This window comes from Silurus aristotelis, assembly GCF_946808225.1.
Source record: "Silurus aristotelis genome assembly, chromosome: 4".
Lineage (NCBI taxonomy): Eukaryota > Metazoa > Chordata > Actinopteri > Siluriformes > Siluridae > Silurus > Silurus aristotelis.
Genome location: NC_139577.1, coordinates 31,205,303 through 31,223,153, shown reverse-complemented (window position 1 = coordinate 31,223,153; position 17,851 = coordinate 31,205,303). Strand labels below are relative to the sequence as shown.

General features: G+C 38.6%; 1 protein-coding gene and 1 long non-coding RNA gene across 2 annotated transcripts in view; one reads left to right on the top strand and one right to left on the bottom strand.

Annotated features, from left to right (window-relative positions):
* Positions 1–422: 422 nt before the first annotated feature.
* LOC310724628 lies at positions 423–9,116 on the bottom strand. The gene is made up of 3 exons (XR_014533108.1): positions 8,646–9,116; positions 572–643; positions 423–482 (listed from the first exon to the last, which is right to left on the bottom strand). It is a non-coding gene; the product is annotated as an uncharacterized lncRNA (long non-coding RNA).
* A 2,032-nt stretch (positions 9,117–11,148) lies between these two features.
* The window catches only part of nr3c2 (nuclear receptor subfamily 3, group C, member 2), a 131,447-nt gene continuing 124,744 nt past the window's right edge, over positions 11,149–17,851 (top strand). Inside the window, exons 1-2 of the mRNA XM_083538659.1 lie at positions 11,149–11,930; positions 14,714–16,484. Coding sequence (XP_083394785.1) covers positions 14,734–16,484 — 1,751 coding nt within the window. The 5' untranslated portion in view covers positions 11,149–11,930; positions 14,714–14,733. The remainder of the gene's footprint in view (positions 11,931–14,713; positions 16,485–17,851) is intronic.

Genomic DNA, 17,851 nt, shown 5'->3' with positions numbered 1-17,851 from the left:
ATGGTTGTCTCGGGCTGATGGAACAAATTCGCAGCAGAGCAACAGATGTAATCAATCAATAAAGAACATCGACGAATTGATGCTCCACAGGAAGCATCAATAAAAATAGACTACAAGTCTGTTTCATTTAGACATAAAGGAAAATTTGAGGCGAGGAAAGACACGGAGCCTCTGAGCGGGAAGCACAGAGCTGAGAAGGAGACAAAAAGATTGGTAGAGAAAGTATTTGATATAATCCTGTCTGCCTCTTGGCAACCTGACCGTTACATCAATGTCTGACTGACCTGCTTCACCTGCAACACCAACACCAGACTATAATATTTGTGTGTATGTGTGTATGGTTGCCAGGTATAAATTCTTTGCTCCGCGTAGGTGGATATTGGCTTGGACTATGAAGAATGATTAAGAAATCAATGAGGCGGCATTTGCATGGGGATGTATCACAGTCGTTATCTTGTCCTGTAGCCATGTCCTCAGATGCTCTGTTAGGACGTGACACAGAAAGAGTACAGCAAGTAAAACCAAAGCTGAAAAATATATATATATATAACCTGCATTCTGTGTTATGTACCTGGGAGTATTTTGGGCCGCAGTTGCGCTCCGAGTGCTGCTGTTTTCTGGTTGTAATGCGCTTGCCTGGCATCTGGAACAGAATGTATGTGAGGAAACACGTCGCATATTAATCCGTAATCTACTTGACACAATTTCGGTAAACATCACATTATTCCATGATGAAGACAGGAACGATAATGCACCGATCCGGAGTCAGGGCCGCATCTCATATTTGGTGTTCCTGCTGAATATGTATCATGGGCATAATGGGATAAACACATTATTCAATCTGCCTGTTCTGGTGTACCTGGAGTTCTCTATTTAGTCATGCAAAACCATGTTCTAGCTTTTGAGTTGTTTATAAAGGGCTGACGATTTAGCCTCAATCTACAAACCACAGACATGACCGTAACAAGAGGTGATCATGGCGGACATCATCTGGAATTTAGTGCTTTTGAAGGTACTGATGCTGAGGGTCATCCCGGGGAATCTTTATCAGATTTAAACTGACTATGTATGCATGAAGTAAGTAATAAATGACTGATGAAATTCTTTCAGGACAGCACGTTCAGAATTCTTTTATTCATCTTATACCACAACAGTTTGCCACTGATTACAGTTTTTCTGTAAACTTAAGAAACATGTCAAAATTGTTATCCATTTATAGTTAGAGTATATGTACAAAAGTAGTTTTTTAAGATCGTATCCCACGTTTAGTCTCCATTGGCTCTTATAATAACCTTCACTTTTAAAAAGATGTTCCGTTAGCTTTTGGAGTGTTTCTGCAGAAATGTGTGCTCATTCAGATACAAGGGCGTGTATTAAGTCAGGTATGATGTAGGTGAGGTGAGGAGGCCTGGGGTGCAGTCAGCATTGTAATTCTTCCCAAAGGTGTTCAATAGGGTTGAGGTCAGAGCTCTATAGCAGGAGATCTTCCACTCCAGCCCATGTAAACCATATCTTCATGGAGCTTGCTTTGTGCCCTTTGTGTCATGTTAAAAAAGGTTTGGTTCTCCTAGTTTAAGTGAAGGGAAAATAGAATGCTACCACATCCAAGGAATTGTATGGGACATACAATTGTTTGCCTCCAAATTTGTGGTAGCAGTTTGTGAAAGATGACTAGAAGTCAGTTGTCCCAATATTTTTGTCCATATAGTATAGATATGTGCAGAAAAAGCATGAAGGTGAGTTAAGCTAAGATGTTTTTTTTCTTCTTTTTTTATCTATCTTATCTTATATTTAGTATTCGATTATATTCATTTTTGAATATAATCAATATTATTAATATTTATTATATATTTATAATATAAAAAATATAGCAATATATATTTCATATTTAATTGGAATGTTTTTTATTTACAATTAAAATAAAATACATTGCATTTATTTTTCCTTATCTATCATTTTTATTGAGTGTTTTTGCATGTTTTTTTTTTACTGCATTTAAACTGCAATATATTAAGATATAAATTAATAACAAGTCTCTAATTATAGTAATTGCTAATGATCCTCAAAAAAACCTAGACAATTTCTACTACCAGAAAACCTTCAACTTTACCGTTGACTCTTACAAAGCACTAAACCTGGAGACTCCTTTTATAAATGTTAAATAAATGTGTGTCCTCACAGAAAACATATTAACATGAATAGAATTTTTCTCATCACGACACAACACGCCTAAAATAACATGAACACTAAGTACACTAAGTTGTTACTAAAGAATTCATAAAGTATGCTTTGAATTACAGCCTGAACTACCCATATTTGTGATTTCAACTATTCCATTCCATTCATATAAATTTCATAGAACTTTTAACAAGGGACATTGTCCCAAAGTGGCTTTACAAAAATAAATACAACCCCAATTCCAAAAAAGTTTGGACACTGTGTAAAATATAAATTAATACAGAATGCAATGATTTGCAAAAAAATTTTTTCTTATTCACAATACAACAGAAAGCATATCAAACGTTTAAACTGAGGAAATTTGTCAATAACAATGTTCACCATTAAAAAATATTTGGTGCATCATGAAAGGAAAAATACAACAAAGAACACCCAGAACTGTTGAGCAGCTAGAATCCTATATCAGACACATACTGTATGGGACTACATTCCTCTCCCAAAACTCCAGCAGCTGGTCTCTTCAGTTCCCAGATGTATATGGACAGAAGACATGATGCTGCACAGTGGTAAACATGGCAGTGTCCCAACTTATTTGAGAGCTGTTGCAGCCATCAAATTCAAAATGACTCTTTTTTTCCCTTTAAAGTGGTATAGCTTCTCATTTTAAACATTTGATATGTTTTTTTTGTTTGTTAGTTTTCTTTCGGCTTCTCCCATTAGGGGACGCAACAGCGGACCATCTGCATGTTTGATTTGGCACATGTTTTTGCGCTGGATGCCCTTCCTAAAGCAACCCTCCTTATTTACCCGGGCTTGGGACCGGCACTAAGGTTTGTGAAACCCTAATGGCTGGGGTTGGTTCCCTGACCGGAGATCGAACCCGGGCCGCAGCGGTGAGAGCGCCGCATCCTAACCACTAGACCACTAGGAAACTTTTTCCTGGTACTGTATATACAAGACTTTAAAGTGTGTATATGTATAAGTTTCAAGGTGGCCAAAATAACAAATTGTTTTTCGTACAATTATTTAGAGAAATATATAAAAAAAATTAAAGTTAAGAGAGAGCGCCGCATCCTAACCACTAGACCACCAGGGAACCTTATTTGTTAGTTTTAAATATTGTAATTATTAAATATATTGTAAATATTGAATTTTTTTTATGAGATTTGCAATTCATTCTGCTTCACATTTTGCACAGTATCCCAACTTTTTTGGAATTGGGGTTGAACATTAAAAATATAAATAGTGCATCATATATTAGTCCCTATAAGTTTATCCATTATGAGCGAGCCAGTGGCAAGAAAAACTCCCTAAAATGGTATTAGGAGGAACCAGACTTAAAGAGAACCCATCCTCATTTGGGTGATTCTAGCTGTCCATTCATTCAGTTCCATCATTGTTGAGCTTATCAACTGTTCACTAATGGATACTTGAACTGCAAAATTGTTCATGCCAACTGTAGCCCTAAAACACTGTAGCAGACGGTTGAAGTTGATTACAGTCCAAATACATCTTCATGGTTCTTGAGTTAATCCTCCACAATAACCTCATAGATGTTTAGGCTGTTCATGTGGAACCATCCTCAGCTGCAGGGAGTGGTTTCCAAATAAACAGAACTCCCTCCAGAAGAAGCTCATAAGGATGAATCGGTCAGGTAAGAAAAGAGAAGAGGATAAAATGTGTGTGTAGCTCAACAGAAAGAATTATGGCACATTTAAATGCAATAAATGATTAATTCACAGGAAACAGGAAGCATGAACTGAGGAAAAAAAAAAAAAAAAAAAAAACAGGAAGACAACTGAAAGGCACATATGAGGTTTCCGGGCATTGCTTAAGATCGCCATTTATGTTTTGATAAAGTGGAGGTCAGATATCAGTGAACAGGATGAACATTTTATGGCTGAAGGAATAACTGCACTAAAGTCACTTGTATCCTGGCATCACCATGTTGAAAAAAAAAACAATACAAAACATTCCACAAATTCTACTGGATTCCATAAAAAAAAAATCATGACACATCATAATCTGTTTCAGTTTTCTATATATATATTTTACTTTGTCTGTATTGAAATCTGGTGGTCCATTTGGTGTCTACACCAATCTATGATCTACAAGTACCAAAAGGTGTTCGTCTCCTTAATGATATCAAATATAAAATGCCACCAGTTAAGACTAACAGGAGCGATTCGAGGGTCCATTCAATCCAATACAATTTCTATTATAGCTATTGATAATACTATTAGGTTTCTATTGGTTTTTTTTTTTGTTTTGTTTTGTTTTTTTTTTGTTTTTTTTTTAGGGGGTGTTGCTGGGGTTTCTGCAGCTTGCTTTTCTTAAGCCACCAGTTCATTACCAAACCCATCATGATGTTGATGTTGAACAGAATTGACAAAGCAAGAAACACCAAAAACATGAGAACGTGCACGTAAACCCTTGATTCTCTGTAAAAATGAATTGCTACATGGATAAAAGATCCACAAGATTAGTATGTTTCACATTTATTCTCCATTTTCTGGTATAAGAACCTCCACTCTTCTGGGAAGATGTTCCACTAGATAGAGTGTGTTTGTAGAGATTTGTGCTTATTCAGTAAGTAAATTCAGTCTAATAAATCCCATAGTTGAGGTCAGATCTCTATTGCAGGAGATCTTCCACTCCAACTCATGTAAAGCATTTCTTCATTGAGTCTTTTTGCATTATCATAGGTCATAAGTCAAGTAAAGGTCAAATGTAATGCTATGACCACCAAAGACTTCCTATTTAATTGTCTGCCTCCAATCTTTTTGGTAACAGTTTGGGGACGAACCCCATATGGCTGGAAAGGACAGGTTTCCCAATACTTTTGTTCATACAATGTATTCTACAGTTTCTTGTCTATCTATCTATCTATCTATCTATCTATCTATCTATCTATCTATCTATCTATCTATCTATCTATCTATCTATCTATCTATCTATCTATCTATCTATCTATCTATCTATCTATCATCTATCATCTATCTATCAATGGATAATTTAATCATTCATTCGTTTATAATATGCTTAATGTTTGCTTTAAATTTTATAGTTTTTGTATAAATTTTTTTTTTTTTTACTCCATTTGTTCATTTATCCATTAATTTGTTTATTTTTTCACGTTTAATACTTTTCTTACAACTTGTACATTGCATTATTAAGCAGCATAGAAGTTAAAACACTGGACTTTCATTTAGAAGGTCATGAGTTCAAACCCCACCAACAAGCTGCTGCTGTTGGGCCCTTGAGCAAGGCCCTTAACCCTCAACTGCTCAGCTGTATGAGCATAATAATTAAAAGTTGCTTTAAATAGGGGTTTCTGCCTTAAATATTAGCTTTTTTTTTTTGCGTCACATATTGTATTGTTGTGCATTTGAGTTTTGTATTGTTGCTACTAAACAAAAGTACGTTGTTTTTTTTGCCACTGAAGAATCACAGATCTTCTGCATAAGTGTCTGCTACCGTTTAACCTTGATTCGGTTATCGAACATTTTCCAAGAATGAAATCAATGAACTGAATTAGTAATTTCCATGGAATAGCAGAGCTCAAACACAAGTTGATTCACTTTTAATAACGACCTACTTGAAAAAGTCTGCTCTCAGAAATGACGAAACTGATGTTCCCCAACACCCAAACGTCACCTGTGAGTCAATAGTTCCGCTTCTCATTAGAAATTCTTACGCGATGGATCTGTGAGGGAGGAATATTCAGAATATTCAGCACTGCTGCAGAGGAACCAGGATTCCACTCTCGTTAACCAAAGTGGGTTATATTCTACTGTTTGACACTGCATTTATTGTAAATAAATGTTCATAAAAAGACTGTCCAGTATCATTTTTACTTTCTTCAACTCTCCTGCTAATGGAAGTGGTAGCTCAGAGGTTAAGGCTCTAGTTTACTAATTTGGAAGGTCAGGGGTTGAACCCCCAGTATCGCCAAGCAACATATCTTTGGCCCTTAAGCAAGGCTCTTAACCCTCTGTGCTCCATGTGTGCTGTCTGTTGTCTGACCCGAGCTTCCTACTGTTTCATAGCTGGGATATGTGAACAAAATAATTTCAGTGTCCTGTAATGAGCATGTGACAATAAAAAAAATAAAAAAAACTTTAATGTAGTAAAATATTTCATGTGTAATATAATTGGATTTGCAGTCTAATCTAAATTCCTTAAAAGTTTCAAAAGACAGTGTTGATGCTAGTTTTGATCTTTTTTTAACAATGGAAATCTTCAACCAATGTTTTCTACAGAAAGGTGTTTTTGACTTTAAATTTTATTCAGACCCAAAGAATTTTCCCTTCACTGTTGTGCACGAATGATTGGAAAAGGTGTGTCCGACATTTTTTTGGGTCATCAATTGGTAAACTGTTGTGTGGGGCGTGGACCATTTTAATTTGAAAAGAAAACCTGACATTGCAGGGATGATAAACCTATGAAACGGCAATGATTCAGTAACCCTAGTGTTTTAAGCATGAATCATCAGGGCTTGTGGAGCAGATCTGTTGTGGTTTAGTCAAGAGAAGAACATTAATCCAGAACATGTACAAGGCTAAACACTTTATCGTAGAATGAGGGAGTTTTCACTGAATACTAAATGAATACTGAAATAAAATAATTCACCATATTGTGAATTGCATTCAAATTGCAGCCCACCACAACCTGTCTTGTCCTAAAGCCCATAGATCTTTGGATGAGAATGAAAGCATTACTTTAGTATGTAGAAAAGGGCAGATGGTTCTTTTTTTTCAGTGTGATTTATAAACAGATTTTTACCTTGTTCGAAAGAATGGTGATCAAAATCGGGAAGAAATAATGGAGTAAAAATAAAATAAAGGTGCTTTTTACTTATCACATGTACTTTACAGCAGAGTGATGGTTAAGGGTCTTTCTCAAGCACCCAAGAGTAGCATCTTAGCAATACTGGTGTTTGAACCCCTGATCTTCTGAGCAGTAACCCATAGCCCTAACCACTGAGCACCACTTTACAGCCTAGTGAAAATCTTTTATGATATGATATGGTCGCACTGCACCACGCTGTCTGAGATCCTCCAGCACTGCTCGACTGGTACCACCTTCTCTCAGAATGAGAGGTAAGTACACTTCAAGGCTCTTCTCTGTTCTGGCACCAAGGTGGTGGAATGAACTTTCCCTAGATGTCCATACAGCGAAGTCCCTGATTATCTTCATGCAATGACTGAAGACATACCTCTTCCTGAAACACTTAAATTAGCACTTTCCAAGTTTGTAGAATTCTAGGGTTATATTTATATTAAGTTTGTAATCTTGCGTACCAGTGTAGATTTATTCATTACTAGAGACTCAAAGCATCTAAGGGTGTCTGCTAAATGCCGCAAATGTAAATGTAAATATGGTGCCCCAGGAGCAGAGACTTCTGAAGGCCTTTCTTAAGTGCCCAACAATTGCAGAATGGCAGTGCTGGGGCTTGAACCTCTGACCTTCTGATCAGTAACCCAGAGCCGTCTTAACCATTGGGCTTTGGTGATGAAAACAAAGCAGTTGGATGGAGAAGTCTTCATTTAATGACTCTCTTATTTGTTGCCTTTTAAAACATAATCACTATTACAAAACAGAAACTCGAGCCATGAACTATGACATCACTACTAATTGAACATCTTCTTCTTCTTCTTCTTTCGGCTTCTTCCATTAGGGGTCGCCACAGCGGATCATCCATCTCCATCCCACCCTGTCCTCTACATCTGCCTCTTTCACACCAACTACCTGCATGTCTTCCCTCACCACATCCATAAACCTCCTCCTTGTTCTTCCTCTTTTCCTCCTACCTGGTGGCTCCATCCTCAGCATTCTTCTACCAATATAATTCATGTCCCTCCTCTGCACATGTCCAAACCATCTCAATCTCGCCTCCCTCACCTTGTCACCAAAACGTCCTACATGCGCTGTCGCTCTGATAAACTCATTTCTAATCCTGTCCATCGTCGTCACTCCCAACGAAAACCTCAACATCTTCAGCACTGCTACCTCCAGCTCCACCTCCTGTCTTTTACTCAATGCCACTGTCTCTAATCCATACAACACTACTAATTGAACATGACACGGTATATTTTCTCACTGTCAAGTGGTAAGAATATATTTTCAGTGCAAATTTTTGTGCAATATCTCTGAATGAAGGTCTTCTGAAGTAGGTTCCCCATTCCTCCACAATCAGAACTCTAGTACCGCCTGCTGGTAAAACCCACTGTTCAATTCCAGTTTAGTCGCTCAACTAGCATCTGAAATAACAACTAACTAATGCATTAACACTATTTTAAGATATAGGCCAGCAATATAGACTCATCTAGCCCAACCACACCCCTGCACCACACTCAAACCCCACTTCATCTAGTCCTCTTTCTTTCCCTCTGTCTATCTCTCTCACACACACACACACACACACACACACACACACACACACACACACACACACACACACTTACATTAGCTTGGTGTTTTCAGTGTTCTGTCAGTGAGCAGCTGTGAGCGGAGCAGGTTTCTGGGTGGGAAAACTATGCGTTTGCCTGTAAACCCCTGCAGCTATGACCTGACCAGCAGGGCTCGGGGTAAAAACAGCCAGATAAATGGCTCAGCCAAAAAGACTCCTGACTAAAGGCCTGAATTTAAAGCTACAGTCCTCCTCTAAGCTCATTCAATCTTACAACCTAAATACAAAATGCATAACACTCACGTTTCTGCCTCTTTTTTAGGCAGATGAACAGCCAGCTTTATTCAGTACATAACGAATGACAAAGCATTGAATCTATCCAGGAGAAAGTCAGTACATTATGACGATATGTTCTTGTGAAACCATGCTAATCGGTGCATTCAGCTTCATCTGCCGAACGTGCCGTGCTTATTTTATACTTAGAACGATGATCAAATTTTATTTTCACAAACTGGAGATTTGAAAGAGAAAGTTAGTGCAGAAAAAAGCGGGGGTTTTTTTATGCAGTTGAATTGGGACACAAAATTAATGTCTTAATTGCTCATTAAGACATTAATTTTGTGTCCCAATTAAACTGCATAAAAAAACCCCCGCTTTTTCTTGAACTAACTTTCTCTTTCAAATCTCCAGTTTGTGAAAATAAAATTTGATCATCGTTCTAAGATCATCGTTTCATTCATTGAAATATAAATGGATTATTATATGGTATATTGACATTTGAATGGTTGATGATTTGAATTTATTATTATTTTACTCTTTTTAAATGAAAAAGAAATACATGATGATGCTAAATTTAGATTAATATAAATGTAGCACTTCACTTTTTAAAACTGTTTCTGACGTATATAATGCTAAATGCCTAAATAACGCATTTGTAATTTTATATGTAATAATTTTGCAAACATGCTACAATGTAAATCACTTATGAGTAAATATTAGACTTTTTAGACAGCTGTTCATTATGGGTTGAAACTTTGATTATTAATCATTATGTAAATATATGGATGCATATAATTATGTTATTTTAAATACGAGGAAATACACTGTGTTGTTATGGTCATTTTTAACTGGATAGTAATGAAAAAAATCAGTACCTAAATGGTTCAAGGAAAGCTTATATTGATTGATGAAAACATCACACAATCATGAATGTAATCACTTCTATAACAGTTCTATAATCCAGATATGAATATTTAACGGGTGACATTCCAGGCACAATGTGAGCAAATGTTTAAGTTTCTAGCTCTCTAACTAGAGGGGCTTTCAATGAAACTGGCTTCCTTGTTTTCTGTTCATCTTTCCCTGACATACTTTATATTATTTTTTATATTTTATATACTTTATATTATTTACATTTTGTCTAAAGGTATATTCCTGAACACTATAATTTGCTAATTACGTCACTAATAGTTGCTGATTTAGTCTAAGTTGTGGCATATATTACGCTGCAAACACAGAAGAGTGAAGCGATGCACACTGAATCATCCCCGTGCATCACTGGCCTTCGCTCGACCAATCAAATTAGTGCCACTAGACTAATTACTAGTTTCATGGCCTGCTTTCTCATATTTCATGACAAATTAAAGAGATAAAATGTCTGGAATTGATTCCAAATATTGAATTAGCACTTCGTATATATATATATATATATATATATATATATATATATATATATATATATATATATATATATATAGAGAGAGAGAGAGAGAGAGAGAGAGAGAGAGAGAGAGAGAGAGAAAAAGAGAGAGAGAGCAAAAGGGAAGGGTGTAATCAATAATTTGGCGCATTTTTAGAAAGCGGGAACGAACTGCTCAGCAGTGCTATTGATGCATTTTTATTAAAAATATTAATGAATGAATGAATAAATAAATAAATAAATAAATAAATAAATAAATAAATAAATAAATAGATTTTAAAGATGCGAAATTAAAACTTTCGACACATTTATTTACAATGTCCTTTCTTTACTTATAAAAATTATATATATAAAAACTCCACAAAAAAAATCATAAAAGCATCCATGTGGAAGTTCAGTTTGATGTCATAATGATTTAAGTAATAAAAAAATTAATAAAACGACATAAATACTTTTTAATTCTACATTTACAAGAATATTTTGTCTTCATGCTCTATGTTGAGTTTGGTTTCACTAATAGTAAACATAAATAGCATCAATATTTGTGCAAGTCCATGTTGATTAAATTATCAAAAACTTAAAAAAAAAAGAATGAATTTAAGGTACATTTAGGACAAATAAATGTGCAAAAATTGCGATTAATCACGATTTCACTCATGACAATTATGCAATTAATCGCAAATGAATATTTTAATCGATTAACAGCCCCAACACACACACACACACACACACACACACAGTATCTCTCAAACTAAACTTGCATTGCCCTACTTCTCTGGGGCGCGCATGCGCACTTCCTCCCTCCCAGCCTCCTTATGTCCCTCCTACCTCAGGCGCGCGCAGAAGGTGGGCGGGGCCCTGTGTGTGTGTGTGTGTGTGTGTGTGTGTGTGTGTGTGTGTGTGTGTGTGTGTGTGTGCTCGCGCTCGCGCTCGCTCGTCCCCGTGACTTCGGCGTTCGGCAAGTCCGCGCGAGCACTGTGCGTGCAGTTTTGTGCGCTATCTTTCTCTCGCTCGCTCGCGCTGTCGGTTTTCTCCTCCGTCCCCCTCCTCCTTTATCAGAGCGTTTCGGTTTCCGTCTTCTTCATCATCTGCTTCTCCGGTTCTTTGCGCAACCCGCGTGCACGGAGCGTCCGAACTGTACATTTTGCAAGAAAGAAAAAAAAAAAAAAGAAAAGAAGAAAAAAGAGTCACCATTCAACAAAAATCAACAAAAGAGTCAACAAAAAGTCCAAAAAAGATCTTAAGCATTTTTTTATATTTCTTTTTTTTTTTCCTTCCAAAACCGGACCGGCGCGCGCTTATCGTATGGGGATTTAACGCGCGCGAGCTGTCAAGAACTGGAAGTGGAGAGGCGCGCGGCGACCGCAAAACAACACCGGGGACGCGCGCGCGCGCGCGCACACACACACACTCACACGCTCACACACAGACACACGCAGAGAGAGATTTTACAGCATAAAAGCTTACCCAAGGATAGAACTGTTTCTTTATAGGTCTTGTCCCTTCTCTCTCTCTTTCTCTCTCTCTCTCTCTTTCTCTCTCTCTCTCTCTCTCTCTCTCTCTCTCTCTCGCTCTCTTTTATTGGATTACCGGTTGCACAGCAACGGAGCCCCCGGGATAAATCTGGATGTCGTAGTTAAGGTAAGGTCACATCGCAGCTGTAAATAAAAGATTAAATCCGAGCTCGAGATCTGTTTTTACTTATAGCAGGTTTATTCTTGTAGGTGCATCAACAAGAACACGCTCATGTGCACGCGCATCTTCTCTATAGTGCATGCATATAGTGATAGAACATCTAAAGTCTTTCTCCTAATTACAATATCATGTAAAGTTTGTAACTTTGGGTCTCGTCCCGAATACAAAGTGTTTTGGCGTCAATTTGAAGTGGCAACAAAACTAAGACCTCCAGGAGCCCCACTGATCGGGAGAGCTGATGGGTAAATCGAAACGGACAAAAATACAATTAATTAATATTTAAATAAAATGCAAATTAACATAATGTTTTTTTAAAAAGACATTATTTCCCACGAAACCCGGTTTGGACTTTGCGACTTGACGCTGATATTCGCACCTCACTTTTTTTTTTTTACTCCTTATTTAGCGCATGTTTTGCGTCAATCCGCGCTCAGATCCGACGTCGCTCGAGTCGCTTCTCAAGCGTCTCTCTGGTGCGACTCTGTTCTCTGGGTATTAAGAACTGCGTCACTGTCTTGGTTTGAGGTGGATGGAGGACCATGTGAGCGCTTTTGGACCAGAGCAAAGTTTTTCTTTTTTTTTCTCCAAAAATTTCCATTTGGATTCATATTTCGTTGATAGAGAACAGAATGAAAGAGGGTGTGTGTGAACGTTCTGGTCTTTGTGTGTTGTTCTTTAGTCCTATAGTCCCATGTAAAAAATAAAAAAAAAGGGAAAAGAAATTAAAAAAAGGAAAAAGTCGCATATCCCTTCTTCACTGAGTCGTGTCTATGCTGGACTTGTTGGTGTGTATGCATGCACAAATTTAGCTTTTTTAATTTTCTTTTTTGCAGCTGTTTTAAACCCATACCCCACTGTTGCGCAAAAAGAAAGCAAATTCTTTATCTTGTTTTTCTTTTTTCTTTTTTGGCTCGCGCGTACAGTATTGTTGCGCACATGATGAATGGAGCTGAAGTCTGATCGCGATTTAAAAGCTCATTTGTGTTCAAAAGAAGAAATGCTCCAAACCCTGCTTTCATCCAGGGCAGTGGAAACTTATGAAGATTTTAAAAAGAGAAAGAGAAAGAGAGAGAGAGAGAGAGAGAGAGAGAGAGAGAGAGAGAGAGAGAGAGAGAGAGAGAGAGAGAGAGAGAGAGAGAGAAAACTCTGCATTATTGACTTTTTCAAAGTTTTTAAAGCGTGCAAGTCTTCCTTCCTTTTGGATGTGACTGATCTCTGGTGTAGATCTGATGTCACAGTGAGGTCTGGGGAACTTTTTTTTAGCCTTTCTGGAAATCATAATACACAAATATGAAATTAATTATAAAAATTATTGATGATTTCTTTCTAGTCATTAGAAGGTCAGTCACATAAATTACACTGGACTGCTTCAGGATACAATATTTCGGAACAAATAGTGTTTGGCAGAAAGTCCAGTGAATTACAATTATCCCATTCATAAGGCTGAGCAGTTGAGGGGTTTAGGGCAGGGGTCACCAACGTGGTGCCCGCGGGCACCAGGTCGTCCGCAAGGACCACATGAGTAGCCCGTGGGCTAAAAAATAGCTGTTTCGTACTTTGTTAAATCATTGATGATAATTATTATGAGAAATCATTAACATGATCAGCGTCTTCACATAGATGAATATCATTAATTATTAATAATAACATAATAAAAGGTAAATTAAGCAAATGTGTTATTTTAGATCAAACTGAAAACTGTGTGTATCAAACTGGTAGCCATTCACATTAATCAGTACTACAAGAAGTAGCTCTCAGTTTAAAAAAGGTTGGTGACCCCTGGTTTAGGGTCTTGCAGTGGCAGCTTAGTGGTGGTGGGATTTGAACTCAAAACCTTTAACTCAGAAATCTAACATCTGAACTACTCTAATACCCTATTTAAAGACTAAATAACCCAATATTATCAGTTACATTCAAACTGTACAAACTCGAAAACTAATAGATTACAACACTCTGACTGTTGTTGTGGCCCAACTTGTGACAGGTTCGACTGTGTTCAGAAGATTCCCCTAAAATATTTTTGAGTTTCGGAATTCTCCATCTTTTATAATGCTCCAAGGTGCACAAGGATGAGATGACACACTATTTTTAAAACAACCTTTCATAGCTTGGAGCACCTTTTTACAACAAACTGTACTGATCTGATTAACCGAGTGACTCCCTTCAAGCTTCGGGTGCCAAGTTGTGTGACACACGGCAGGTGCGATGACAACCCGATGAAAAACAATTTGTTTTGCAATTCGCAGTGTGTTCACATGCATGATCTGTGTCGTGTCTGTCAACATAATGTGCATGCAGGGCATAAAATATGTACGATCCAACATGACACAGATAGAACGTTACAGGCCATTATAATCATGCTCTGGATTTGATCTGTAAATAAGAATATTGTTTTGTTGTAGATACTAGTTTATAAAAAGAAATCAGCAATAGACTGTTGTAGCCATGAATAGACTGCGTTGGTCAAACATTTTTTTTCAGACAAGGAAACAAAACTCAGTTTTTATGCCTTAAACATGTGTAAAAATGTTAACCAAGAAAAATTGCATTAAGTACCGGATTGCACATGGTGACAAGTTTTTAACTTTTGATCTACCTTTATTGTGTGTATCAATGTAAATGCATTTTTTTGTGTATTTAATACAGAATAATATCATTGATTATAAAAAAAAAGATGCTCCTTCCACCTTAAGTGATTTCCTTTTGTTCACCTTTCTAACACCCACCAGGTTTATCAAATGATCCAGGCATGGAGTCCAAAAGATACCAAAGTATTTACAAAGGTACAGACCGAGAAAACAAATGGGCCCAGATACCGGGATCTATGGAGCAGTGCTGCACAACAGAGGAGGAGGGCGCTCTGATTAACAGCGATGTCCTGATGAACATTGTAAATGCAAGCAATGCATCTGGCATCCCAGCTCCAAAGTGCAAGGAAAGTGGAGTAAAGAAGGCAGAGATGCTGATGCCCCAGGTCAATCCTGAGCAGCAGCTCAGCTTCCCTGCTTACAACTCATCCATCCATGGGCGCAGACCTGAAGACTCTAAAGAGCTCTCTAAAACAGTTGCTGAATCAATGGGCTTGTATATGAATGCTGCCAGAGAGGCCGAATTTGCATTCGGCCAGCAGGGACCACCTGCCAGATGCCAGGGTAGCCCTAGGAAACTGTACAATCCAGGGGCAACTGGGAGCCCCAACATGAAAGCTCCTCCAACATCATTTCCAGCCATATCCCAGTTACCAAATGGTAGTCTTGGCGAGTGTGGCGTGGGCACCATGCCAACACCTTCAACCCTGGCCACGGTTCTGTCGAACAAAGCTGAAGACTCCAGCAGCATTTCCAGTCCAAGTGGAAACAACATTGTTACTTCCACCACCAGTCCCACCTACTTTGGCACTAGCCACCCTTCCCTAAGCAGTCCAGCAAGTCTGGGTACAGTTGGTTCAGCCCTGGCACTGACTCACCATGTCAACTCGAGCACCTGCAGCCCAGCAGAGTCCAGCACTATGGGTACTCCGCCACTAGCAAGCCCCTTTAACGTGATGAAGTCACCTATCTCAAGCCCCCAGAGCATGGGAAGTGTGAGGACACCACCATCCTGCAACACTAACATGAGGTCGTCTGTGTCCAGTCCTACAGGAAGTGGTGGCAACTTGAGGCCTTCTGGGTCAAGTCCGCCCACAGCCGGTTCAAAGGCCATGTCCAGTCCCAGGAATCCCACCAGGACCTTTTCCGTGTCAAGCCCTCCCAGCAGTCTCGGCCTGGTTCAGAATGACATCCACAGCCCTGATGGCCAAGAGCATGACTTCAAAGGCTTCAAGTTCCCCAAGGTGGAGAGTGTGGATGGGGAAATATTTAATGTTGGCCTGGATTCCATGGGGATAGTCAAGTACATAAAAAATGAGCCAGACACTGATTACAGGAGTATGTGTCTGGGTAGCAGCAATGGCAATGTTCCACCTTCCCCATTTGTATCTCATATTAAGACCGAACCCAACAGTGAAGCAACTTGCACGAATGCACACTATGGGGATTCTCAGCAGCCCATGGGACTCTTTCCAGCTTCAGAGACTACATATTTGTCCTTAAGGGATAATATTGATGAATACAGTCTGTCCGGGATCTTGGGACCTCCCATTTCTTCTCTGAATGGCAACTATGAATTCGGTGTGTTTTCAAACAATGACATGCCCAAGGGAATTAAACAGGAGACCAATGATGGCAGCTATTACCAAGAGAATAATATTGTGCCCACGTCAGCTATTGTCGGCGTTAATTCAGGTGGACATTCATTTCATTACCAGATTGGAGCGCAAGGAACAATGTCGTTTTCGCGGCATGACATGCGGGACCAGACGAACCCCTTGTTGAATCTAATTTCTCCAGTTACTGCACTAATGGAGACATGGAAAACACGCCCAGGCCTGTCTCAGGCTCCACTTTCCGCCTGTGGGGAGGGTTACCCAGCCCCAGGCTGCATCTCTGACACAATGACAAGGTAGGAGAGTGAAAATGCATGGCTGATGATTAAGTAAATAGTTGACAAACTATTCTAAACCAGTATGTGATTTATTGCTGCACTACCACCACTGAAATAGTTTTGAAATGTTCAGATTTTATTGGATGAATGGAAAGGGTTTTTGTCGGACTTCACATTTTCAAGTGAGATTTTCACTGGAAATAATAGGGAAGTCCGCAGGTTATTTTTGTGAGAGAACAAGAGAGAGACAACTTGGAAAATGAGTCGCAGCAAACCTCGTGTAAAAACGAGCCCAAAGAATGTTAGTGTTTAGATTTGAACTGGGATCGAATTTCTCATTCAGCTCAATCTAGCACCCAAAGTTTGAGCTATTATTAGCTTTTTCAGAACGAAATTATTGAGAAGGCCATTCGATTTACCGACTTCTTGTTAAACGCTACACTTGATACTCACTGGTTGTAAATATAAATGAGGAGGCAAAGTTTGGTTCTTATCTGTTTTCCATTTGTGCGTTCAGTGTGCGTCCAGTGTGCTGTTATCAAGCTTCCCTTTCCAGAAACTCTGTGCCATAGAAATGACATGTCTTTAGGGGTTTATGGGGTCCTGCTCTTATGTATCTACATGGTAAATAATTAACATCAGCTCGCACAGGTTTTTTTTTATGCTATACAGGGACAATGGCATAAACAGTCAGGGTGGAGTGACCTAATAAAAACAAACAATGGACGGGAGGGAGCAAGTTAAACATGTGTGTCAACAAACTTTGGTGGAAGCTTAACGCTACACACCTCTTACACTGGCACAGCTGTTAATCCAACTTCAGAGGTCAGCCGTTATGAAACGCCGGACAAGAATCCAGGAAAATAAAACAAAATAGTGCAGCTGCAAAGAAGCTTGCGTTTTGGGCCTCCAGGGTTTATTTACACTGAATCCAGAGATAAGGTGCCAGTCTGAGGCCTATGCAGTACTGGCTGCACTGTTTTATGCAGTACGCTGATCCGATACAATATCTGCTGATTATGGGAGTCATAAACATATGGGCAGAATACACCTGGTTGCTTCATTCTTTTCCTAAAAGTTTGCGAAATAAGAGGAAATCCTAACCAGTTGTCTAATTCCTGGGAAATTAGGCAGGGTTTGGAGGGCAGTCTTGTACTTTTTTACAAACCCCTCCCTGAAACTGGTGTTTACAGGATTTTGAAATGTTTGTAAAGTGTTTAGAGCTTCTTGGGCTAATCCCTTCAGAATTTCCATTATTCCTGGGAGAGGTTAGTAGGTGTTAGGGGCACTGATGTCAGAAAGTGTCATTGGTGTCACTGCTAGTGTAGTTACAATAGTATAAGCAAGAAATGAATCCAACACACGATTCCAGCAATGTATACACT